The 23,563-nt window shown below is 62.4% G+C and overlaps 2 protein-coding genes across 2 annotated transcripts; both read left to right on the top strand.

Annotated features, from left to right (window-relative positions):
* Positions 1–2,005: 2,005 nt before the first annotated feature.
* On the top strand, positions 2,006–10,013 carry LOC138066805 (T-cell activation Rho GTPase-activating protein-like). The gene is made up of 11 exons (XM_068939191.1): positions 2,006–3,304; positions 4,500–4,676; positions 5,063–5,104; positions 5,549–5,633; positions 5,737–5,784; positions 6,057–6,123; positions 6,236–6,408; positions 6,764–6,925; positions 7,426–7,535; positions 7,974–8,169; positions 8,888–10,013. Exons 1-11 carry the CDS (start codon positions 3,294–3,296, stop codon positions 9,281–9,283), a joined length of 1,467 nt encoding a protein of 488 aa, XP_068795292.1. The 5' UTR covers positions 2,006–3,293; the 3' UTR covers positions 9,284–10,013.
* A 7,293-nt stretch (positions 10,014–17,306) lies between these two features.
* LOC138066804 (T-cell activation Rho GTPase-activating protein-like) lies at positions 17,307–20,634 on the top strand. Its single transcript, XM_068939190.1, has 4 exons — positions 17,307–17,417; positions 17,856–18,051; positions 18,235–18,352; positions 18,770–20,634. The coding sequence occupies exons 1-4, from the start codon at positions 17,365–17,367 to the stop codon at positions 19,414–19,416; spliced, it is 1,014 nt and encodes a 337-aa protein (XP_068795291.1). The 5' UTR covers positions 17,307–17,364; the 3' UTR covers positions 19,417–20,634.
* Positions 20,635–23,563: the final 2,929 nt, after the last annotated feature.

The following is a 23,563-nucleotide window of genomic DNA, read 5'->3' as shown; positions in this document are numbered from 1 at the left end:
AAGGAAGGGGGAGAGCAAAAAGGGGGAGAAGAAAGGGGGGAGCAAAGGGGTTTGGAAAAGGGGAGATAAGAAAAGAGGGAAGAGAAAAGGGGAAGGGAGAAGAAGGGAGAAAAAAAGCGGGAGAGACATGGGAGAAGAAAGGAGGAGTAAAAGGGGAAGGGAAAAGCAGGGAGAAAAGAAAGCAGGCGAAAAGAAGGGGAGAGAAAAAGGGGGAGAGAAAATGGGGGAAGCAAAAAGGGGGGAAAAAGAGGGAGCAGAAAGGTGAGGGAAAATGGGGGGAAAAAGTCGAAGGGGGAAAAAGGGAGATAAAGGGGGAGAAGAACAGGGGAAAAGCGGGATAGGGAAAGGGGGAGGGAAAAGAAGGGAGAAGAATGGGGGAGGAAAAAGGGGGGAAGGGGGAGGAAAGGAAAGAGGGAAGAAAAGGCGGGGAGGAAGAAGGGAGAGAATGGAAGGGGTGAAAAATGGGAGGAAAAAGAGGGAAGAGAAAAAGGCGGAGAACAAATGGGGAGGAGAAGCCGCAGGGAGAAGGAAAGGGGGAGAAAAAAGGGAGGGAGAAAGAAAAGGGGAGAAAAGAGGAGCAAAACGGGTAGAAAGGAATGGGGAGAAAAGCAGAGGAGAAAACCGGGGTGCAAAGAAACAGGGAGATCAGAGAGGGAGCGTTAAGATGGGGTAGATTAGACCGGAGCAGATGAGGAAGCAGAGAGAAAAGTGTGGGGAAGAAAAGACGAGGTTAAAAAAAGGAAAGACAAAAACGGGAAGGAACTCAAGGAAAGAAGAAAAAGGAAAGGGAAAAACCCCCTTGGCAGCACCCCTGCCACACGGTAAGAGCGGCAACCCCGGCGGCACGTGCAGTGTGCTTTGGCCTGTCGGAACTTGTCTTTGGGGAGCGCTTAACTCCCCGCTGGGGGCCCAGGGGAGCCGTGGGGCAGGAGCCGGGGGGCTTCTGACTGACGCCCGTGCACCTTCACTGCAACAAAGCACTTTTGCGCAGGACTCTCTTGAGTCTGCTCCTTGTCTCTCTTTCAAGCGCTCGGCCGCTGCACATAGCCCACGGACTTGTGCCCGCGTCTCTGGGTCCGGCAGGGCTCTTTGAATGCCCTGGCATACGGACGCAGCAGGAGGGCAAGTGACTGAGCAGCGGTAGCCCTGCTAGTGCCGTTGTCGGAGACGGCAGGCGAGATTTTGGGGGGAAGTGCCTCTCTGTCCGGGAGTCAAGGGACACCGCCAGAGGGCAGCAGTTTGCAGTCAGGGGCAGAGAGAAGCCGCAGGGAGCCGATGCTGCTCCAGCAGGGGCTTCCGAGCAAGGCAGCACGCAGGCATGGCAGGCGGGATGTTTCCCGGGTGCAGCTCTTCCCAGGACACGGGGGAAAGGGGCAGGAGGTGACGTGGCCTGACCGGAGCCGCGACTGGCAGAAGCAGCATCCCGGCAGCAGGCTGCAACTAGAGAAGAGGCCCCCTCCGTCGGCCCCTGTGAGCAGGGGCACTCTCCTCCCAAGCAAGCTGAAGGAGAAGGTCCCGCTGCCAGTTGCAAAAGGCATTGGCCGCTCTTGGCAATCTGCAGCTCTGCCGTCACCTGGCTTCCAGCTCTCTTTTGCCAAAACCACAAGCGTTTTGTCCTTGCGGCCCGCATGGCCGCCAAGAGACAGCCTCAGCTCGCAGCCTGTCCTCCTGGGAGAGATGCTGCAGGCCCTTCAGCATCTTCGTAGCCCATCGCTGGACTCACTCCAGGAGCTCCACATCTCCCTTGGCCGGGGCAGCCCAGCACCAGCCACAGCACTCCAGCTGTGCAGGACCGCCTCCCTCCACCTGCTGCCAAGGCTTCTCCTAACCACAGCCCAGCAGGCCGCTGGCCGCCTTGGCCACAAGGGTGCAGTGCAGGCTCACGGGCAACTTGTGCACCAGGACGCCCAGGGCTTTCCCCCAAGAGCTGCTTTCCAGCACGTTGGCCTCTAGCCTGTACTGGTGCATGGACTTCTTTCTGCCTAGGTGCAGCACTTGGCCTTTCCCCTTGTTGAGCTTCAGGAGGTTCCTCTTAGCCCGTCTCTCCAGTCCGTCAAAGGCCCTCTCAATGGCAGCACAGCCCTCTGGTGCGTCAGCCACTCCTCCCTGTTTTCCATCCCCCCTGGTTTAGCAGCCAGCTTGCTGAGGGTGCTTTCTGCCCCATCACCCGGGCCACTGAGGAAGAAGAGGAACGGGACCAGAGCCCGCACTGACCCTTGGCCTGCACCTTGTGTTACTGGCCTCCACCTAGGCTTTGCACCACTCATCACAACCCTCGCAGCTCTGCCGTTCAGCCACTTCTCAGTCCCCCTCACTGCCTGCTCATCTCGCCCCTACTTCCTCAGCTTGCCTCGGAGGGCATGTGAGGGCAGGCAGCGTGGAAAGCCTTACTGACCTCAAGGCAGACAACATCCACTGCTCTCCCCTCCTCTGTCCAGCCAGCCCTTCCCTCGTGGAAGGCTCCCAGGTTGGGCACGCGTGGAGCGTGGAGGAGGTGATCCTTGCCTATCAATCAGCTTTCCTGCAGCCCTCTTCCCTCTCGCGCCCTATCCCATGCGACGCTTCCTCCTGCACCCTTGCGCACCAGCGAGGTGCAACCTCTTGGTGTGCCACACCCGTCTCAGCCGCTTGGTTGAGGAGAGCCCCGTGCAGCAAAAGCACTTTGGAGGCGCCTCCCCTCTGGAGCCAAGCATCAGTGACGGCTGAGAGAAAGACCACCCCTGCAGGCATGCCCACAGGCCTTTGGACTGGCGCTCCGGTGCAGCCTGCACGCATGGCGACTTCCGTTTCAGACTCTGGAGCACCTCTGCTATGAAGAAAGGCGGGGAGAGCTGGGCCTGTTTAGCCTGGAGAAGAGAAGACCGAGAGGCGATCTCATCAGTGCGTACAAGTATGTGAAGGGAGGGTGTCGAGAGGATGGGGCCAGGCTCTTCTCGGTGGTGCCCAGCAACAGGACAAGAGGCAACGGGCACAAACTGAGCCACAGGCAGTTCCGCCTGAACATGAGGAAAATGTCCTCCTTCTTTCCTGTGAGGGTGACTGAGCGCTGGAACAGGTTGCCCAGAGAGGTGGCGGAGTCTCCTGCCCCGGAGAGAGTCAAAACCCGTCTGGACGCGATCCTGGGCAATATGCTCTAGAGGACCCTGCTTGAGCAGGGAGGTTGCACTAGATGATCTCCAGAGGTCCCTTCCAGCCTTGGCCATTCTGTGATGCTGTGATCCGTATGCAAGCATTTCCATGAGCCTGCCTAATGTCCTGTGGAGTGCTGTTGAGACTCTCGGCAGACTGGTGCGATGCACACGAGGTGAGGGGGGATTCAGGTGCCTGAAAGCCCGGGCCTACAGGCTTCTGGGTATGCCAGGGCATCCGCCGCAAGGGATTTCCCAAGGCATCTCAAACAGATGCTGGTCCTGGTGTCTGGGCAACTGAATCCTGCCCTCAAGTCTTCTCTGGCTGTGCTTGGAGCCAACATTCCCACTTGTCATGGTGATGCCACATTTTGGCACCTGGCCTGGGGGTCTCCAGTCTCGGGCGGACCACCCCACTGACAGAGGGCCGAGGAAGTGTGAAAGTTGGGATTTGGGGCACCGCCTGGGCCCTGCTTCTCTAGCGGGCACAGGCCCCCTTGCTTGGCCCCTCCAAAGCGGGAGTCCTCCTGTCCCAGCAACAACAGGGCATGCTGCAGCCGGGTGGGCAAGCCGCCTGTGCATGGGGGCTTTTCACGGACACAGAGCCGGCTGCTGAAGCCGGGAGCTGCTCCAGCACCGAGCCCGTCTCCTCCGCCAGGGAGACCTGCAGCCCCCGGCCCACGCCCCGGCCCTGCCCCACGGCCCGGCCGGCGCATCACAATGTGCCGTCGTGCATCACAATGTGCCGCGGTGGCACCCGGGTGGCCACGGCCACCGGCGCCCGCCCGGCCCCAGTGCGGTGCTGTGCCGGTGCGGGGCAGCAGGGAGACGCAGGCTCCCAGCCCAGCGGCACTACTCGGCACGCGGACACCGCTCCGTGCTTTGCGCAGGCCTGACCGGCGCCTGGCGCTGCCCGGCGCGGGGCACGGACGCACCGCAGCTGCTGACCCGGCCACGGCGCCATGGGACAGGCGAACTGCTGCGGTGCCCGGGGCGCTGCCGGCCCCGCTGCCGGCACACAGGCACGGCCCGAGGCCCCTGGCCGCGCGGCTCCTGGCGCCGGCCCCGGGCTCGAGGCCAGGGGAGCCTCCCGGCCCCCGGCGCCGCTCGGCGCCTTCGTGTCGCGCAGGAGCCCCCAGCTCCTCCTCAGCGACCGTGTCCAGGTGACCCGGCACCGGCGCACCAGGGACAGGCACCTCCTCCTCTTCCCCGACACCCTGGCCATCGCCACCTTCAAGTAAGGAGAGCAGCCCCAGCCGTCCTTCCCCCGCCCCCACCCTCTGCCCCCGGGCACTGCCTCTGCCCTGCTGGCCACTGCTGCCGCTGCCCCACCACACAACCTCCACGCCGCTCCCTGCTCTCCCTCCGCAGGTGCGGCTCCACCTTCCTGCTCAAGCACCGCGTGCCTCTCGGCCAGCTCTGGCTGCTGTGCGGGAAGGACGAGGCGGCGGGCGGGCGCGAAGAGGAGGAAGAGGACGGGCATGGCCTGAAGTGCACCAATGCCCTCGTCCTCGTCTGGCCCAACGACGGCTGCGTGGTCACTTTCCGGTGAGTCTTGGCGGCACGTGCAGGGCTGTGGGGGGTGCAGGGCACCGTGCTCGCCTGCAGTCCTCTCTGGCCTTGCTGGGGCTCAGCTCCGGCTGGGGCGAGAGACAGTAGGGGTCCTGCGGGGGTTTCTGACGCAGTCACAGGCACCTCCAGGCGTGCACAAGCCTCGCCCCCGCCCCCACCTCCCCCCTGCACCTCTGCTCCCCCCAGGGACACTGCGGGGGGACACCGACCGGGGGCTTGGGTGCATGGCGCTGTGCAGCAGTGCCAAGCGGGCGAGAGCTGTCCGGGCACCTGGGCCTCTCCCGAGGAGGAGCAGGAGGAGGAGGAGCAGGAGGAGGAGGAGGAGGAGCGGGCTCTGAGGCTGTTTCTCCTTTTGGCTGCAGGTCGCGGGAGGCCAAGGAGCTGTGGCTGAGCACGATGCTCAGGTGAGCCCTGGCGGGCAATTCAGCCCGCCTGCGGCGGCGGCAAGGCTGCGGGCGGTGCAGAGGTGCCGGGGCAGCTGCCCCCAGCAAAGCAGCCGGGGAGGTGGGGGAAAGGGACCCCCCTGCGCGGGGCAGCTGCCGGGCAGAGCGGCAGCAGCAGGGCCTTCGCCTTGTGCCCGCAAAGCAAGAGCAGCGGCCTGCAGCTGGCCCGGCGGCTCCTTGCCGGCGGGCAGGGGCACCGCGAGCTGCCGCTGCCCGTTTGCCCACGCAAGAGGCGCGGAGGCCGCAGGGCCGGGGCCGCGGCCGCTGCCGAGCGGTGCTGCCAGCCAGCGCCGCGGGAAGGGCTCCTGCGCCAGGGTGGCGCGGGCGCGCGGGGCCGGGGCCCGGGCAGCCAGCAGAGGGGCTGGCTGTGACGGAGCTCGGCCTTTGCCCCTGCCCTGTGCCCAGGCCGAGCCCAGGAGCCCCGGAGACCCGCGTCACCCGACTCGCCTCCCTTTGGCTCCTCGTCACGGCCGTCAGCTTCCAGGGCGCCGTAAGTGTCCCGGGGGGCTGCGCTGCGCCCCGAGCGCCACGGGGCTGCGGGCAAGAGCCCGCGCCACCGCCTGCTCACGCTGCCTCTTTGCTCTCTTGCCTAGTCGGGGTCGCTGACCGCCCGGACCGTCGAGGCCTTGGTTTCGGCGGAGGTGAGCAGGGGCTCCCTGTCCCGCGGCCCCGGCTGCGGGCTGCCGGGAGGCATGCGAGTTTCGGGAGGGAAGGCGGCCGGCCCCAAGCACCCACGTCGGGCAGAGAGGCCAGGCCGTTCCCGCACGCAAGCATCTCCTCCGCCGGCGTCCCACGACCTCGGGTTTTCCCTGCAGCCGCTCGCGCTTTTCTGCGGGGCTGAAGCACCTGGCTGGCGGCCCTGGCTGCTGCCGGGTGCCTCCGTAACCTGAACGCCTGCCTTTCTTTCTTGCAGGCTGGCACCAAGCAGAGCCCCGTCTTGGCCCCATCGGCTGCTGAAGAGGGACTTGGCCACTCCACTGGTGAGTTGCAAAGGGAAGCTGAGGAGCTGCCTCCTCACCCAGCGCTCGACAGCAGCTGAAAAGCTGCAGCCCCTCCGCTCCCTCTCCACTTCTGCTTTCCTCTTGCTTGCAGCAGAGGGGACTAAGACAAGGAAGAGGTTCCTGCCATGGCCGTTTGCTCGGAGACGAGCCTCGGCCAACGGGGACGGCCCCGGGCAGCCGGACTCTGGCCTCGGGACGCCTCTCTTTGGCCAGCCTCTGGCTACCCTTTGTGGAGAGCAGGGGACCCTGCCCCAGCCAGTCCAGGTAAGGCAGCCTGGCCACGCAGCGATCCGCCTGCCGGCTTGTCCCGCCAGGCGGCACCCCCAGCTCCTGGGCTGCAGAAGGCCTGCAAAGGAGGGAAGCTTGCAGCAGCAGGAACAGCCAGGGGTTTCTGTAGTCCCCCGACTACAGAAGCGTGCTCGAGAGGCTGGCTTGGGGCACAGCCCGGCTACGCCCAGCGCCATGTACCTGCAGCGAGAACTAGATCCGAACCAAGGCAAAGCAGCATGCGCCGCCCAGGCACAAACTCGCTTCTCTCCCTGAGCAAGTGCTTCCCTGCTAAACGGCCTTTCTGCACCCGATGAGCTCTTCTGCCAGCCCCGTCTGCTTTCTCCTGCAGGAGCTGCTGGCCATATTGTACAGGGAAGGGCCTGCCACGGAGGGCATATTCCGGAAAGGTGCCAGTGAGAAGGCCCGCAGGGACTTGAGGGAGGAGCTGAACAAAGGAGGGGCCGTTGACTTGGCAAGCCAACCCGTGCACCTCTTGGCAGGAATCTTGAAGGTGAATTTCTGCCGACTGGCAGCACGGAGAGTACGTTGCCCACCTGCAGGGGCCCACTCGAGCGCCTAGCTGGGCCCAGGGGGCACTCCAGGCTGAAACCCCGGGGAAGCCAAACGACGGGCTTTCAGGCGGAGGAAAGCTTGGCCTCTGTGTTTGCCACCTGCTTGCCCGTTCTCCTGCTTGTGCCTGCCCTGGGAAAAGTCACCTCCTCCTCCTCGTCCTCCTCCTGCTCCCCAGCAGCCTCCTGAGGGAGGAAGACTGAGGTTTCTGGGTGCACTAGAGGCTCATAGGCACTAGGGCCTCTTCTTGCACTCCCACGAGCGTGCCCAAGCGGGGCGGTCCTCGCGCAGCCCACTGCTCGCTCTGTCAGCGGCCAGGAGCTCCTTTGAGAGCGGGTAGCTCCAAGCAGCCTGCCTCCTGGGGAGCCCAAGTGCCCGTGGACGCTCCGTCTGGCCTCAGGCGTGGTGTCCAAGCCTCATCTCCGTATCTCGGCCTTGCAGGACTTCCTGCGAAATATCCCCTGCACGCTCCTCTCGGCGGCCCTCTACGACAGCTGGATGCTGGCTCTGGAGAAGCCAAGCAGGGAGGAGAAGATTGAAGGCCTGAGGGAGTAAGTGTGTAGCCAGTCCCACCGTTCTGGAGCGGGTGGCAGAGGCTGGGGCCTTCTCTGGAAACGGGCAGTCTGTGGCAGAGCCCGACACTTCTATCCGCTTGCTCGTGCCGATACCACACAACACAGCCACAGGCTTTCACGGGCCTTTGCAAAGCCTCCCACGACGTCTCCCGACCACCTCGCCTTTATTCCCACTGTCCATCTACTGATGAAGCGCCCACCTCCCAGTCCAGATGTTCTCATTCAAGGTCTCGTACTTAAGCACGTGCTGTTGGGCCTTTCTCGACAGCACACGTGGAAAGGCGAGAGAGAGCACCGGCGTTCCTCTCGTGGGAGGAGGCGCCACTTGTGGCAGTTGCCTTGAGCCTTGCTCCCAGAAGCGGCAGCAGCCGCTGCCCCCTGAATTCACGGCGCCTTTTCTTTGTGTTTGCTCAGGGTGGCTGACCAACTGCCCAGGGCAAATGTGCTGCTGCTCAAGCCCTTGCTCGCGGTGCTCCACCGCATCAGCCAGAACGCAGGCACCAGCAGGATGGGCGCCAGCAACCTGGCCATCTGGGTGGGGCCCAGCATGCTGAGCCCGGGCACGGACAGCACACTCCCGCTGGAAGTGCAGAGAGAGATCTACGACAGGGTATGCTGAACTCACCAGCCAGCCCCTCAGCTGGGCTCTGCGCCACGCGACAGGCACATCTCTTAATGGAGCCGCAGCCCCAGAGCTACAGCTTTTGGCGCAGAAACGGCACTGAGGAGCAGGAAAGACTGCTGAGCAGGTTCTCAGCCCCTTGCCCTGACATCCCTGCTTTTCACTGTGCAGGTGATGGTGCTGGTGGAGTTTCTCATCGAGAACTGCACAGCTATCTTTGGGGACGACGTGGCCTTGCCTTGCAGCCCCTCGGCTGCGGAGGCACCCGAGCACACGGGCAGCTCTGCAGGTAGGACGAGGCACGGAGGATTGGCACCACCCAGGGCTGCTGGTCCCAGTGCTTTAGCTGGAGATCGGAAGATGTCTGTGGCAATGCAGAGAGGTGCAGAGGGTGCAAGACCCTATGGCAGGGCTCTGCTCCTGCAGCACTTCCTGCCACTTCAGGACAATCCTCACTCCACAAAAGGTGTCCCAGTTGTTAAACCTCTGCTCTTCACAGCACTGCTCACTATGCACTGGACCTGCGCTCTCCCCGTGCAGGTCATGGCCCCCAGGGGTGCTTGCGTCTCCTGACCTGCTCCTCACTTCTAGAGGTGCTCAGGCTGCAGCTTGCCATGCGCCTGGGCTGCGTGCTCCCACCGGGAAAGTCTCCTTGCTCCCCTTCAGAAGCCAGGAAAACTAGCTAACAAGCTCTTTCTCCCCACAGCGCACCCAGGGGCCGCTCAGCAGGACGCTGCAGAAGCTGCCTGCGGCCCCCCAGCCGCTGAGCTGCAGCAGCCCCGAGGGAGAAGCCCCAGAGATGGCACGTGTGCCTCTGCCCCTCCACTGCCTCCTCTGGAAAAGCAGCTCAGCACAATGCCCAGGAGGCGCTCGGAGCCAGCCCTGTCCTCCCCCGACCGCTCGGGAGGCAGAAGGCACCAGGAACACGCCAGCACTGCGGACAATGTTGCGGTTGAGCAGCAAGAGCCGAGCTTGGCGAAGGAGGCCCTGGAGCAACCGCCTGCCCCCTTGCCTGCCCCGGTCTCAGCTGCCTCTGCACCCGCAGTGCCCGGCAGGTGCTCCCCGGAGAGCTGCTGTCCTGCTCCCCAGGGCCTTTCCATAACACTGCTGGGACCTGCTGCCATTCCCACTTCCTGCTGGCGGGCCACAAGGACCACGAGAAAGAGCAGGAGAAGGAGAAGGAGAAGGAGAAGGAGAAGGAGAAGGAGAAGGAGAAGGTCAAGAAGAAGGTCAAGAAGAAGGAGAAGGAGAAGGAGAAGAAGGAGAGAGAAAGAAAGAGAAAGAGAAAGAGAAAGAGAAAGAGAAAGAGAAAGAGAAAGAGAAAGAGAAAGAGAAAGAGAAAGAGAAGGATAAGAAATGGAGAGAAAAGAGCTGAAGAGAAAATAAAGGGGGAAGAAAAAGGTGTAAGAAAAGAGGTGAAGAGGAAATAAAGAGAAAGAAGGGGGAGAAAGCCTGGTGGAGAAAAGAGTGAGGAGAAAAAAAGGTGGAGAAAAAGGGGTGTAAGCAAAAAGAGGGAGAAAACGGGGAGAGAAGTAAAGAGGGAAGAAAAAGGAGGGAGAGAAGAAGGGGAAAGAGAAAAAAGGGGAGAAGAAGAGGGGTACAGGGTGAAAGAAGGGAGCATAAAGGGGGAGGAAAGAAGGGGAAGGCAGGGGAAGCAAAAAGAGGGAGAAGAAAGGGGGGAGGTAGGAAAGTGGGAGAAAGGAAGGGGGAGAGCAAAAAGGGGGAGAAGAAAGGGGGGAGCAAAGGGGTTTGGAAAAGGGGAGATAAGAAAAGAGGGAAGAGAAAAGGGGAAGGGAGAAGAAGGGAGAAAAAAAGCGGGAGAGACATGGGAGAAGAAAGGAGGAGTAAAAGGGGAAGGGAAAAGCAGGGAGAAAAGAAAGCAGGCGAAAAGAAGGGGAGAGAAAAAGGGGGAGAGAAAATGGGGGAAGCAAAAAGGGGGGAAAAAGAGGGAGCAGAAAGGTGAGGGAAAATGGGGGGAAAAAGTCGAAGGGGGAAAAAGGGAGATAAAGGGGGAGAAGAACAGGGGAAAAGCGGGATAGGGAAAGGGGGAGGGAAAAGAAGGGAGAAGAATGGGGGAGGAAAAAGGGGGGAAGGGGGAGGAAAGGAAAGAGGGAAGAAAAGGCGGGGAGGAAGAAGGGAGAGAATGGAAGGGGTGAAAAATGGGAGGAAAAAGAGGGAAGAGAAAAAGGCGGAGAACAAATGGGGAGGAGAAGCCGCAGGGAGAAGGAAAGGGGGAGAAAAAAGGGAGGGAGAAAGAAAAGGGGAGAAAAGAGGAGCAAAACGGGTAGAAAGGAATGGGGAGAAAAGCAGAGGAGAAAACCGGGGTGCAAAGAAACAGGGAGATCAGAGAGGGAGCGTTAAGATGGGGTAGATTAGACCGGAGCAGATGAGGAAGCAGAGAGAAAAGTGTGGGGAAGAAAAGACGAGGTTAAAAAAAGGAAAGACAAAAACGGGAAGGAACTCAAGGAAAGAAGAAAAAGGAAAGGGAAAAACCCCCTTGGCAGCACCCCTGCCACACGGTAAGAGCGGCAACCCCGGCGGCACGTGCAGTGTGCTTTGGCCTGTCGGAACTTGTCTTTGGGGAGCGCTTAACTCCCCGCTGGGGGCCCAGGGGAGCCGTGGGGCAGGAGCCGGGGGGCTTCTGACTGACGCCCGTGCACCTTCACTGCAACAAAGCACTTTTGCGCAGGACTCTCTTGAGTCTGCTCCTTGTCTCTCTTTCAAGCGCTCAGCCGCTGCACATAGCCCACGGACTTGTGCCCGCGTCTCTGGGTCCGGCAGGGCTCTTTGAATGCCCTGGCATACGGACGCAGCAGGAGGGCAAGTGACTGAGCAGCGGTAGCCCTGCTAGTGCCGTTGTCGGAGACGGCAGGCGAGATTTTGGGGGGAAGTGCCTCTCTGTCCGGGAGTCAAGGGACACCGCCAGAGGGCAGCAGTTTGCAGTCAGGGGCAGAGAGAAGCCGCAGGGAGCCGATGCTGCTCCAGCAGGGGCTTCCGAGCAAGGCAGCACGCAGGCATGGCAGGCGGGATGTTTCCCGGGTGCAGCTCTTCCCAGGACACGGGGGAAAGGGGCAGGAGGTGACGTGGCCTGACCGGAGCCGCGACTGGCAGAAGCAGCATCCCGGCAGCAGGCTGCAACTAGAGAAGAGGCCCCCTCCGTCGGCCCCTGTGAGCAGGGGCACTCTCCTCCCAAGCAAGCTGAAGGAGAAGGTCCCGCTGCCAGTTGCAAAAGGCATTGGCCGCTCTTGGCAATCTGCAGCTCTGCCGTCACCTGGCTTCCAGCTCTCTTTTGCCAAAACCACAAGCGTTTTGTCCTTGCGGCCCGCATGGCCGCCAAGAGACAGCCTCAGCTCGCAGCCTGTCCTCCTGGGAGAGATGCTGCAGGCCCTTCAGCATCTTCGTAGCCCATCGCTGGACTCACTCCAGGAGCTCCACATCTCCCTTGGCCGGGGCAGCCCAGCACCAGCCACAGCACTCCAGCTGTGCAGGACCGCCTCCCTCCACCTGCTGCCAAGGCTCCTCCTAACCACAGCCCAGCAGGCCGCTGGCCGCCTTGGCCACAAGGGTGCAGTGCAGGCTCACGGGCAACTTGTGCACCAGGACGCCCAGGGCTTTCCCCCAAGAGCTGCTTTCCAGCACGTTGGCCTCTAGCCTGTACTGGTGCATGGACTTCTTTCTGCCTAGGTGCAGCACTTGGCCTTTCCCCTTGTTGAGCTTCAGGAGGTTCCTCTTAGCCCGTCTCTCCAGTCCGTCAAAGGCCCTCTCAATGGCAGCACAGCCCTCTGGTGCGTCAGCCACTCCTCCCTGTTTTCCATCCCCCCTGGTTTAGCAGCCAGCTTGCTGAGGGTGCTTTCTGCCCCATCACCCGGGCCACTGAGGAAGAAGAGGAACGGGACCAGAGCCCGCACTGACCCTTGGCCTGCACCTTGTGTTACTGGCCTCCACCTAGGCTTTGCACCACTCATCACAACCCTCGCAGCTCTGCCGTTCAGCCACTTCTCAGTCCGCCTCACTGCCTGCTCATCTCGCCCCTACTTCCTCAGCTTGCCTCGGAGGGCATGTGAGGGCAGGCAGCGTGGAAAGCCTTACTGACCTCAAGGCAGACAACATCCACTGCTCTCCCCTCCTCTGTCCAGCCAGCCCTTCCCTCGTGGAAGGCTCCCAGGTTGGGCACGCGTGGAGCGTGGAGGAGGTGATCCTTGCCTATCAATCAGCTTTCCTGCAGCCCTCTTCCCTCTCGCGCCCTATCCCATGCGACGCTTCCTCCTGCACCCTTGCGCACCAGCGAGGTGCAACCTCTTGGTGTGCCACACCCGTCTCAGCCGCTTGGTTGAGGAGAGCCCCGTGCAGCAAAAGCACTTTGGAGGCGCCTCCCCTCTGGAGCCAAGCATCAGTGACGGCTGAGAGAAAGACCACCCCTGCAGGCATGCCCACAGGCCTTTGGACTGGCGCTCCGGTGCAGCCTGCACGCATGGCGACTTCCGTTTCAGACTCTGGAGCACCTCTGCTATGAAGAAAGGCGGGGAGAGCTGGGCCTGTTTAGCCTGGAGAAGAGAAGACCGAGAGGCGATCTCATCAGTGCGTACAAGTATGTGAAGGGAGGGTGTCGAGAGGATGGGGCCAGGCTCTTCTCGGTGGTGCCCAGCAACAGGACAAGAGGCAACGGGCACAAACTGAGCCACAGGCAGTTCCGCCTGAACATGAGGAAAATGTCCTCCTTCTTTCCTGTGAGGGTGACTGAGCGCTGGAACAGGTTGCCCAGAGAGGTGGCGGAGTCTCCTGCCCCGGAGAGAGTCAAAACCCGTCTGGACGCGATCCTGGGCAATATGCTCTAGAGGACCCTGCTTGAGCAGGGCGGTTGCACTAGATGATCTCCAGAGGTCCCTTCCAGCCTTGGCCATTCTGTGATGCTGTGATCCGTATGCAAGCATTTCCATGAGCCTGCCTAATGTCCTGTGGAGTGCTGTTGAGACTCTCGGCAGACTGGTGCGATGCACACGAGGTGAGGGGGGATTCAGGTGCCTGAAAGCCCGGGCCTACAGGCTTCTGGGTATGCCAGGGCACCCGCCGCAAGGGATTTCCCAAGGCATCTCAAACAGATGCTGGTCCTGGTGTCTGGGCAACTGAATCCTGCCCTCAAGTCTTCTCTGGCTGTGCTTGGAGCCAACATTCCCACTTGTCATGGTGATGCCACATTTTGGCACCTGGCCTGGGGGTCTCCAGTCTCGGGCGGACCACCCCACTGACAGAGGGCCGAGGAAGTGTGAAAGTTGGGATTTGGGGCACCGCCTGGGCCCTGCTTCTCTAGCGGGCACAGGCCCCCTTGCTTGGCCCCTCCAAAGCGGGAGTCCTCCTGTCCCAGCAACAACAGGGCATGCTGCAGCCGGGTGGGCAAGCCGCCTGTGCGTGGGGGCTTTTCACGGACACAGAGCCGGCTGCTGAAGCCGGGAGCTGCTCCAGCACCGAGCCCGTCTCCTCCGCCAGGGAGACCTGCAGCCCCCGGCCCACGCCCCGGCCCTGCCCCACGGCCCGGCCGGCGCATCACAATGTGCCGTCGTGCATCACAATGTGCCGCGGTGGCACCCGGGTGGCCACGGCCACCGGCGCCCGCCCGGCCCCAGTGCGGTGCTGTGCCGGTGCGGGGCAGCAGGGAGACGCAGGCTCCCAGCCCAGCGGCACTACTCGGCACGCCGACACCGCTCCGTGCTTTGCGCAGGCCTGACCGGCGCCTGGCGCTGCCCGGCGCGGGGCACGGACGCACCGCAGCTGCTGACCCGGCCACGGCGCCATGGGACAGGCGAACTGCTGCGGTGCCCGGGGCGCTGCCGGCCCCGCTGCCGGCACGCAGGCACGGCCCGAGGCCCCTGGCCGCGCGGCTCCTGGCGCCGGCCCCGGGCTCGAGGCCAGGGGAGCCTCCCGGCCCCCGGCGCCGCTCGGCGCCTTCGTGTCGCGCAGGAGCCCCCAGCTCCTCCTCAGCGACCGTGTCCAGGTGACCCGGCACCGGCGCACCAGGGACAGGCACCTCCTCCTCTTCCCCGACACCCTGGCCATCGCCACCTTCAAGTAAGGAGAGCAGCCCCAGCCGTCCTTCCCCCGCCCCCACCCTCTGCCCCCGGGCACTGCCTCTGCCCTGCTGGCCACTGCTGCCGCTGCCCCACCACACAACCTCCACGCCGCTCCCTGCTCTCCCTCCGCAGGTGCGGCTCCACCTTCCTGCTCAAGCACCGCGTGCCTCTCGGCCAGCTCTGGCTGCTGTGCGGGAAGGACGAGGCGGCGGGCGGGCGCGAAGAGGAGGAAGAGGACGGGCATGGCCTGAAGTGCACCAATGCCCTCGTCCTCGTCTGGCCCAACGACGGCTGCGTGGTCACTTTCCGGTGAGTCTTGGCGGCACGTGCAGGGCTGTGGGGGGTGCAGGGCACCGTGCTCGCCTGCAGTCCTCTCTGGCCTTGCTGGGGCTCAGCTCCGGCTGGGGCGAGAGACAGTAGGGGTCCTGCGGGGGTTTCTGACGCAGTCACAGGCACCTCCAGGCGTGCACAAGCCTCGCCCCCGCCCCCACCTCCCCCCTGCACCTCTGCTCCCCCCAGGGACACTGCGGGGGGACACCGACCGGGGGCTTGGGTGCATGGCGCTGTGCAGCAGTGCCAAGCGGGCGAGAGCTGTCCGGGCACCTGGGCCTCTCCCGAGGAGGAGCAGGAGGAGCAGGAGGAGCAGGAGGAGGAGGAGGAGGAGCGGGCTCTGAGGCTGTTTCTCCTTTTGGCTGCAGGTCGCGGGAGGCCAAGGAGCTGTGGCTGAGCACGATGCTCAGGTGAGCCCTGGCGGGCAATTCAGCCCGCCTGCGGCGGCGGCAAGGCTGCGGGCGGTGCAGAGGTGCCGGGGCAGCTGCCCCCAGCAAAGCAGCCGGGGAGGTGGGGGAAAGGGACCCCCCTGCGCGGGGCAGCTGCCGGGCAGAGCGGCAGCAGCAGGGCCTTCGCCTTGTGCCCGCAAAGCAAGAGCAGCGGCCTGCAGCTGGCCCGGCGGCTCCTTGCCGGCGGGCAGGGGCACCGCGAGCTGCCGCTGCCCGTTTGCCCACGCAAGAGGCGCGGAGGCCGCAGGGCCGGGGCCGCGGCCGCTGCCGAGCGGTGCTGCCAGCCAGCGCCGCGGGAAGGGCTCCTGCGCCAGGGTGGCGCGGGCGCGCGGGGCCGGGGCCCGGGCAGCCAGCAGAGGGGCTGGCTGTGACGGAGCTCGGCCTTTGCCCCTGCCCTGTGCCCAGGCCGAGCCCAGGAGCCCCGGAGACCCGCGTCACCCGACTCGCCTCCCTTTGGCTCCTCGTCACGGCCGTCAGCTTCCAGGGCGCCGTAAGTGTCCCGGGGGGCTGCGCTGCGCCCCGAGCGCCACGGGGCTGCGGGCAAGAGCCCGCGCCACCGCCTGCTCACGCTGCCTCTTTGCTCTCTTGCCTAGTCGGGGTCGCTGACCGCCCGGACCGTCGAGGCCTTGGTTTCGGCGGAGGTGAGCAGGGGCTCCCTGTCCCGCGGCCCCGGCTGCGGGCTGCCGGGAGGCATGCGAGTTTCGGGAGGGAAGGCGGCCGGCCCCAAGCACCCACGTCGGGCAGAGAGGCCAGGCCGTTCCCGCACGCAAGCATCTCCTCCGCCGGCGTCCCACGACCTCGGGTTTTCCCTGCAGCCGCTCGCGCTTTTCTGCGGGGCTGAAGCACCTGGCTGGCGGCCCTGGCTGCTGCCGGGTGCCTCCGTAACCTGAACGCCTGCCTTTCTTTCTTGCAGGCTGGCACCAAGCAGAGCCCCGTCTTGGCCCCATCGGCTGCTGAAGAGGGACTTGGCCACTCCACTGGTGAGTTGCAAAGGGAAGCTGAGGAGCTGCCTCCTCACCCAGCGCTCGACAGCAGCTGAAAAGCTGCAGCCCCTCCGCTCCCTCTCCACTTCTGCTTTCCTCTTGCTTGCAGCAGAGGGGACTAAGACAAGGAAGAGGTTCCTGCCATGGCCGTTTGCTCGGAGACGAGCCTCGGCCAACGGGGACGGCCCCGGGCAGCCGGACTCTGGCCTCGGGACGCCTCTCTTTGGCCAGCCTCTGGCTACCCTTTGTGGAGAGCAGGGGACCCTGCCCCAGCCAGTCCAGGTAAGGCAGCCTGGCCACGCAGCGATCCGCCTGCCGGCTTGTCCCGCCAGGCGGCACCCCCAGCTCCTGGGCTGCAGAAGGCCTGCAAAGGAGGGAAGCTTGCAGCAGCAGGAACAGCCAGGGGTTTCTGTAGTCCCCCGACTACAGAAGCGTGCTCGAGAGGCTGGCTTGGGGCACAGCCCGGCTACGCCCAGCGCCATGTACCTGCAGCGAGAACTAGATCCGAACCAAGGCAAAGCAGCATGCGCCGCCCAGGCACAAACTCGCTTCTCTCCCTGAGCAAGTGCTTCCCTGCTAAACGGCCTTTCTGCACCCGATGAGCTCTTCTGCCAGCCCCGTCTGCTTTCTCCTGCAGGAGCTGCTGGCCATATTGTACAGGGAAGGGCCTGCCACGGAGGGCATATTCCGGAAAGGTGCCAGTGAGAAGGCCCGCAGGGACTTGAGGGAGGAGCTGAACAAAGGAGGGGCCGTTGACTTGGCAAGCCAACCCGTGCACCTCTTGGCAGGAATCTTGAAGGTGAATTTCTGCCGACTGGCAGCACGGAGAGTACGTTGCCCACCTGCAGGGGCCCACTCGAGCGCCTAGCTGGGCCCAGGGGGCACTCCAGGCTGAAACCCCGGGGAAGCCAAACGACGGGCTTTCAGGCGGAGGAAAGCTTGGCCTCTGTGTTTGCCACCTGCTTGCCCGTTCTCCTGCTTGTGCCTGCCCTGGGAAAAGTCACCTCCTCCTCCTCGTCCTCCTCCTGCTCCCCAGCAGCCTCCTGAGGGAGGAAGACTGAGGTTTCTGGGTGCACTAGAGGCTCATAGGCACTAGGGCCTCTTCTTGCACTCCCACGAGCGTGCCCAAGCGGGGCGGTCCTCGCGCAGCCCACTGCTCGCTCTGTCAGCGGCCAGGAGCTCCTTTGAGAGCGGGTAGCTCCAAGCAGCCTGCCTCCTGGGGAGCCCAAGTGCCCGTGGACGCTCCGTCTGGCCTCAGGCGTGGTGTCCAAGCCTCATCTCCGTATCTCGGCCTTGCAGGACTTCCTGCGAAATATCCCCTGCACGCTCCTCTCGGCGGCCCTCTACGACAGCTGGATGCTGGCTCTGGAGAAGCCAAGCAGGGAGGAGAAGATTGAAGGCCTGAGGGAGTAAGTGTGTAGCCAGTCCCACCGTTCTGGAGCGGGTGGCAGAGGCTGGGGCCTTCTCTGGAAACGGGCAGTCTGTGGCAGAGCCCGACACTTCTATCCGCTTGCTCGTGCCGATACCACACAACACAGCCACAGGCTTTCACGGGCCTTTGCAAAGCCTCCCACGACGTCTCCCGACCACCTCGCCTTTATTCCCACTGTCCATCTACTGATGAAGCGCCCACCTCCCAGTCCAGATGTTCTCATTCAAGGTCTCGTACTTAAGCACGTGCTGTCGGGCCTTTCTCGACAGCACACGTGGAAAGGCGAGAGAGAGCACCGGCGTTCCTCTCGTGGGAGGAGGCGCCACTTGTGGCAGTTGCCTTGAGCCTTGCTCCCAGAAGCGGCAGCAGCCGCTGCCCCCTGAATTCACGGCGCCTTTTCTTTGTGTTTGCTCAGGGTGGCTGACCAACTGCCCAGGGCAAATGTGCTGCTGCTCAAGCCCTTGCTCGCGGTGCTCCACCGCATCAGCCAGAACGCAGGCACCAGCAGGATGGGCGCCAGCAACCTGGCCATCTGGGTGGGGCCCAGCATGCTGAGCCCGGGCACGGACAGCACACTCCCGCTGGAAGTGCAGAGAGAGATCTACGACAGGGTATGCTGAACTCACCAGCCAGCCCCTCAGCTGGGCTCTGCGCCACGCGACAGGCACATCTCTTAATGGAGCCGCAGCCCCAGAGCTACAGCTTTTGGCGCAGAAACGGCACTGAGGAGCAGGAAAGACTGCTGAGCAGGTTCTCAGCCCCTTGCCCTGACATCCCTGCTTTTCACTGTGCAGGTGATGGTGCTGGTGGAGTTTCTCATCGAGAACTGCACAGCTATCTTTGGGGACGACGTGGCCTTGCCTTGCAGCCCCTCGGCTGCGGAGGCACCCGAGCACACGGGCAGCTCCGCAGGTAGGACGAGGCACGGAGGATTGGCACCACCCAGGGCTGCTGGTCCCAGTGCTTTAGCTGGAGATCGGAAGATGTCTGTGGCAATGCAGAGAGGTGCAGAGGGTGCAAGACCCTATGGCAGGGCTCTGCTCCTGCAGCACTTCCTGCCACTTCAGGACAATCCTCACTCCACAAAAGGTGTCCCAGTTGTTAAACCTCTGCTCTTCACAGCACTGCTCACTATGCACTGGACCTGCGCTCTCCCCGTGCAGGTCATGGCCCCCAGGGGTGCTTGCGTCTCCTGACCTGCTCCTCACTTCTAGAGGTGCTCAGGCTGCAGCTTGCCATGCGCCTGGGCTGCGTGCTCCCACCGGGAAAGTCTCCTTGCTCCCCTTCAGAAGCCAGGAAAACTAGCTAACAAGCTCTTTCTCCCCACAGCGCACCTAGGGGCCGCTCAGCAGGACGCTGCAGAAGCTGCCTGCGGCCCCCCAGCCGCTGAGCTGCAGCAGCCCCGAGGGAGAAGCCCCAGAGATGGCACGTGTGCCTCTGCCCCTCCACTGCCTCCTCTGGAAAAGCAGCTCAGCACAATGCCCAGGAGGCGCTCGGAGCCAGCCCTGTCCTCCCCCGACCGCTCGGGAGGCAGAAGGCACCAGGAACACGCCAGCACTGCGGACAATGTTGCGGTTGAGCAGCAAGAGCCGAGCTTGGCGAAGGAGGCCCTGGAGCAACCGCCTGCCCCCTTGCCTGCCCCGGTCTCAGCTGCCTCTGCACCCGCAGTGCCCGGCAGGTGCTCCCCGGAGAGCTGCTGTCCTGCTCCCCAGGGCCTTTCCATAACACTGCTGGGACCTGCTGCCATTCCCACTTCCTGCTGGCGGGCCACAAGGACCACGAGAAAGAGCAGGAGAAGGAGAAGGAGAAGGAGAAGGAGAAGGAGAAGGTCAAGAAGAAGGTCAAGAAGAAGGAGAAGGAGAAGGAGAAGAAGGAGAGAGAAAGAAAGAGAAAGAGAAAGAGAAAGAGAAAGAGAAAGAGAAAGAGAAAGAGAAAGAGAAAGAGAAAGAGAAAGAGAAAGAGAAAGAGAAGGATAAGAAATGGAGAGAAAAGAGCTGAAGAGAAAATAAAGGGGGAAGAAAAAGGTGTAAGAAAAGAGGTGAAGAGGAAATAAAGAGAAAGAAGGGGGAGAAAGCCTGGTGGAGAAAAGAGTGAGGAGAAAAAAAGGTGGAGAAAAAGGGGTGTAAGCAAAAAGAGGGAGAAAACGGGGAGAGAAGTAAAGAGGGAAGAAAAAGGAGGGAGAGAAGAAGGGGAAAGAGAAAAAAGGGGAGAAGAAGAGGGGTACAGGGTGAAAGAAGGGAGCATAAAGGGGGAGGAAAGAAGGGGAAGGCAGGGGAAGCAAAAAGAGGGAGAAGAAAGGGGGGAGGTAGGAAAGTGGGAGAAAGGAAGGGGGAGAGCAAAAAGGGGGAGAAGAAAGGGGGGAGCAAAGGGGTTTGGAAAAGGGGAGATAAGAAAAGAGGGAAGAGAAAAGGGGAAGGGAGAAGAAGGGAGAAAAAAAGCGGGAGAGACATGGGAGAAGAAAGGAGGAGTAAAAGGGGAAGGGAAAAGCAGGGAGAAAAGAAAGCAGGCGAAAAGAAGGGGAGAGAAAAAGGGGGAGAGAAAATGGGGGAAGCAAAAAGGGGGGAAAAAGAGGGAGCAGAAAGGTGAGGGAAAATGGGGGGAAAAAGTCGAAGGGGGAAAAAGGGAGATAAAGGGGGAGAAGAACAGGGGAAAAGCGGGATAGGGAAAGGGGGAGGGAAAAGAAGGGAGAAGAATGGGGGAGGAAAAAGGGGGGAAGGGGGAGGAAAGGAAAGAGGGAAGAAAAGGCGGGGAGGAAGAAGGGAGAGAATGGAAGGGGTGAAAAATGGGAGGAAAAAGAGGGAAGAGAAAAAGGCGGAGAACAAATGGGGAGGAGAAGCCGCAGGGAGAAGGAAAGGGGGAGAAAAAAGGGAGGGAGAAAGAAAAGGGGAGAAAAGAGGAGCAAAACGGGGAGAAAGGAATGGGGAGAAAAGCAGAGGAGAAAACCGGGGTGCAAAGAAACAGGGAGATCAGAGAGGGAGCGTTAAGATGGGGTAGATTAGACCGGAGCAGATGAGGAAGCAGAGAGAAAAGTGTGGGGAAGAAAAGACGAGGTTAAAAAAAGGAAAGACAAAAACGGGAAGGAACTCAAGGAAAGAAGAAAAAGGAAAGGGAAAAACCCCCTTGGCAGCACCCCTGCCACACGGTAAGAGCGGCAACCCCGGCGGCACGTGCAGTGTGCTTTGGCCTGTCGGAACTTGTCTTTGGGGAGCGCTTAACTCCCCGCTGGGGGCCCAGGGGAGCCGTGGGGCAGGAGCCGGGGGGCTTCTGACTGACGCCCGTGCACCTTCACTGCAACAAAGCACTTTTGCGCAGGACTCTCTTGAGTCTGCTCCTTGTCTCTCTTTCAAGCGCTCGGCCGCTGCACATAGCCCACGGACTTGTGCCCGCGTCTCTGGGTCCGGCAGGGCTCTTTGAATGCCCTGGCATACGGACGCAGCAGGAGGGCAAGTGACTGAGCAGCGGTAGCCCTGCTAGTGCCGTTGTCGGAGACGGCAGGCGAGATTATGGGGGGAAGTGCCTCTCTGTCCGGGAGTCAAGGGACACCGCCAGAGGGCAGCAGTTTGCAGTCAGGGGCAGAGAGAAGCCGCAGGGAGCCGATGCTGCTCCAGCAGGGGCTTCCGAGCAAGGCAGCACGCAGGCATGGCAGGCGGGATGTTTCCCGGGTGCAGCTCTTCCCAGGACACGGGGGAAAGGGGCAGGAGGTGACGTGGCCTGACCGGAGCCGCGACTGGCAGAAGCAGCATCCCGGCAGCAGGCTGCAACTAGAGAAGAGGCCCCCTCCGTCGGCCCCTGTGAGCAGGGGCACTCTCCTCCCAAGCAAGCTGAAGGAGAAGGTCCCGCTGCCAGTTGCAAAAGGCATTGGCCGCTCTTGGCAATCTGCAGCTCTGCCGTCACCTGGCTTCCAGCTCTCTTTTGCCAAAACCACAAGCGTTTTGTCCTTGCGGCCCGCATGGCCGCCAAGAGACAGCCTCAGCTCGCAGCCTGTCCTCCTGGGAGAGATGCTGCAGGCCCTTCAGCATCTTCGTAGCCCATCGCTGGACTCACTCCAGGAGCTCCACATCTCCCTTGGCCGGGGCAGCCCAGCACCAGCCACAGCACTCCAGCTGTGCAGGACCGCCTCCCTCCACCTGCTGCCAAGGCTCCTCCTAACCACAGCCCAGCAGGCCGCTGGCCGCCTTGGCCACAAGGGTGCAGTGCAGGCTCACGGGCAACTTGTGCACCAGGACGCCCAGGGCTTTCCCCCAAGAGCTGCTTTCCAGCACGTTGGCCTCTAGCCTGTACTGGTGCATGGACTTCTTTCTGCCTAGGTGCAGCACTTGGCCTTTCCCCTTGTTGAGCTTCAGGAGGTTCCTCTTAGCCCGTCTCTCCAGTCCGTCAAAGGCCCTCTCAATGGCAGCACAGCCCTCTGGTGCGTCAGCCACTCCTCCCTGTTTTCCATCCCCCCTGGTTTAGCAGCCAGCTTGCTGAGGGTGCTTTCTGCCCCATCACCCGGGCCACTGAGGAAGAAGAGGAACGGGACCAGAGCCCGCACTGACCCTTGGCCTGCACCTTGTGTTACTGGCCTCCACCTAGGCTTTGCACCACTCATCACAACCCTCGCAGCTCTGCCGTTCAGCCACTTCTCAGTCCGCCTCACTGCCTGCTCATCTCGCCCCTACTTCCTCAGCTTGCCTTGGAGGGCATGTGAGGGCAGGCAGCGTGGAAAGCCTTACTGACCTCAAGGCAGACAACATCCACTGCTCTCCCCTCCTCTGTCCAGCCAGCCCTTCCCTCGTGGAAGGCTCCCAGGTTGGGCACGCGTGGAGCGTGGAGGAGGTGATCCTTGCCTATCAATCAGCTTTCCTGCAGCCCTCTTCCCTCTCGCGCCCTATCCCATGCGACGCTTCCTCCTGCACCCTTGCGCACCAGCGAGGTGCAACCTCTTGGTGTGCCACACCCGTCTCAGCCGCTTGGTTGAGGAGAGCCCCGTGCAGCAAAAGCACTTTGGAGGCGCCTCCCCTCTGGAGCCAAGCATCAGTGACGGCTGAGAGAAAGACCACCCCTGCAGGCATGCCCACAGGCCTTTGGACTGGCGCTCCGGTGCAGCCTGCACGCATGGCGACTTCCGTTTCAGACTCTGGAGCACCTCTGCTATGAAGAAAGGCGGGGAGAGCTGGGCCTGTTTAGCCTGGAGAAGAGAAGACCGAGAGGCGATCTCATCAGTGCGTACAAGTATGTGAAGGGAGGGTGTCGAGAGGATGGGGCCAGGCTCTTCTCGGTGGTGCCCAGCAACAGGACAAGAGGCAACGGGCACAAACTGAGCCACAGGCAGTTCCGCCTGAACATGAGGAAAATGTCCTCCTTCTTTCCTGTGAGGGTGACTGAGCGCTGGAACAGGTTGCCCAGAGAGGTGGCGGAGTCTCCTGCCCCGGAGAGAGTCAAAACCCGTCTGGACGCGATCCTGGGCAATATGCTCTAGAGGACCCTGCTTGAGCAGGGCGGTTGCACTAGATGATCTCCAGAGGTCCCTTCCAGCCTTGGCCATTCTGTGATGCTGTGATCCGTATGCAAGCATTTCCATGAGCCTGCCTAATGTCCTGTGGAGTGCTGTTGAGACTCTCGGCAGACTGGTGCGATGCACACGAGGTGAGGGGGGATTCAGGTGCCTGAAAGCCCGGGCCTACAGGCTTCTGGGTATGCCAGGGCACCCGCCGCAAGGGATTTCCCAAGGCATCTCAAACAGATGCTGGTCCTGGTGTCTGGGCAACTGAATCCTGCCCTCAAGTCTTCTCTGGCTGTGCTTGGAGCCAACATTCCCACTTGTCATGGTGATGCCACATTTTGGCACCTGGCCTGGGGGTCTCCAGTCTCGGGCGGACCACCCCACTGACAGAGGGCCGAGGAAGTGTGAAAGTTGGGATTTGGGGCACCGCCTGGGCCCTGCTTCTCTAGCGGGCACAGGCCCCCTTGCTTGGCCCCTCCAAAGCGGGAGTCCTCCTGTCCCAGCAACAACAGGGCATGCTGCAGCCGGGTGGGCAAGCCGCCTGTGCGTGGGGGCTTTTCACGGACACAGAGCCGGCTGCTGAAGCCGGGAGCTGCTCCAGCACCGAGCCCGTCTCCTCCGCCAGGGAGACCTGCAGCCCC

Source organism: Struthio camelus, chromosome 3, assembly GCF_040807025.1.
Source record: "Struthio camelus isolate bStrCam1 chromosome 3, bStrCam1.hap1, whole genome shotgun sequence".
NCBI lineage: Eukaryota > Metazoa > Chordata > Aves > Struthioniformes > Struthionidae > Struthio > Struthio camelus.
Note: the sequence above shows the minus strand (reverse complement) of the source record. Positions and strands in the feature narration are given on the sequence as shown.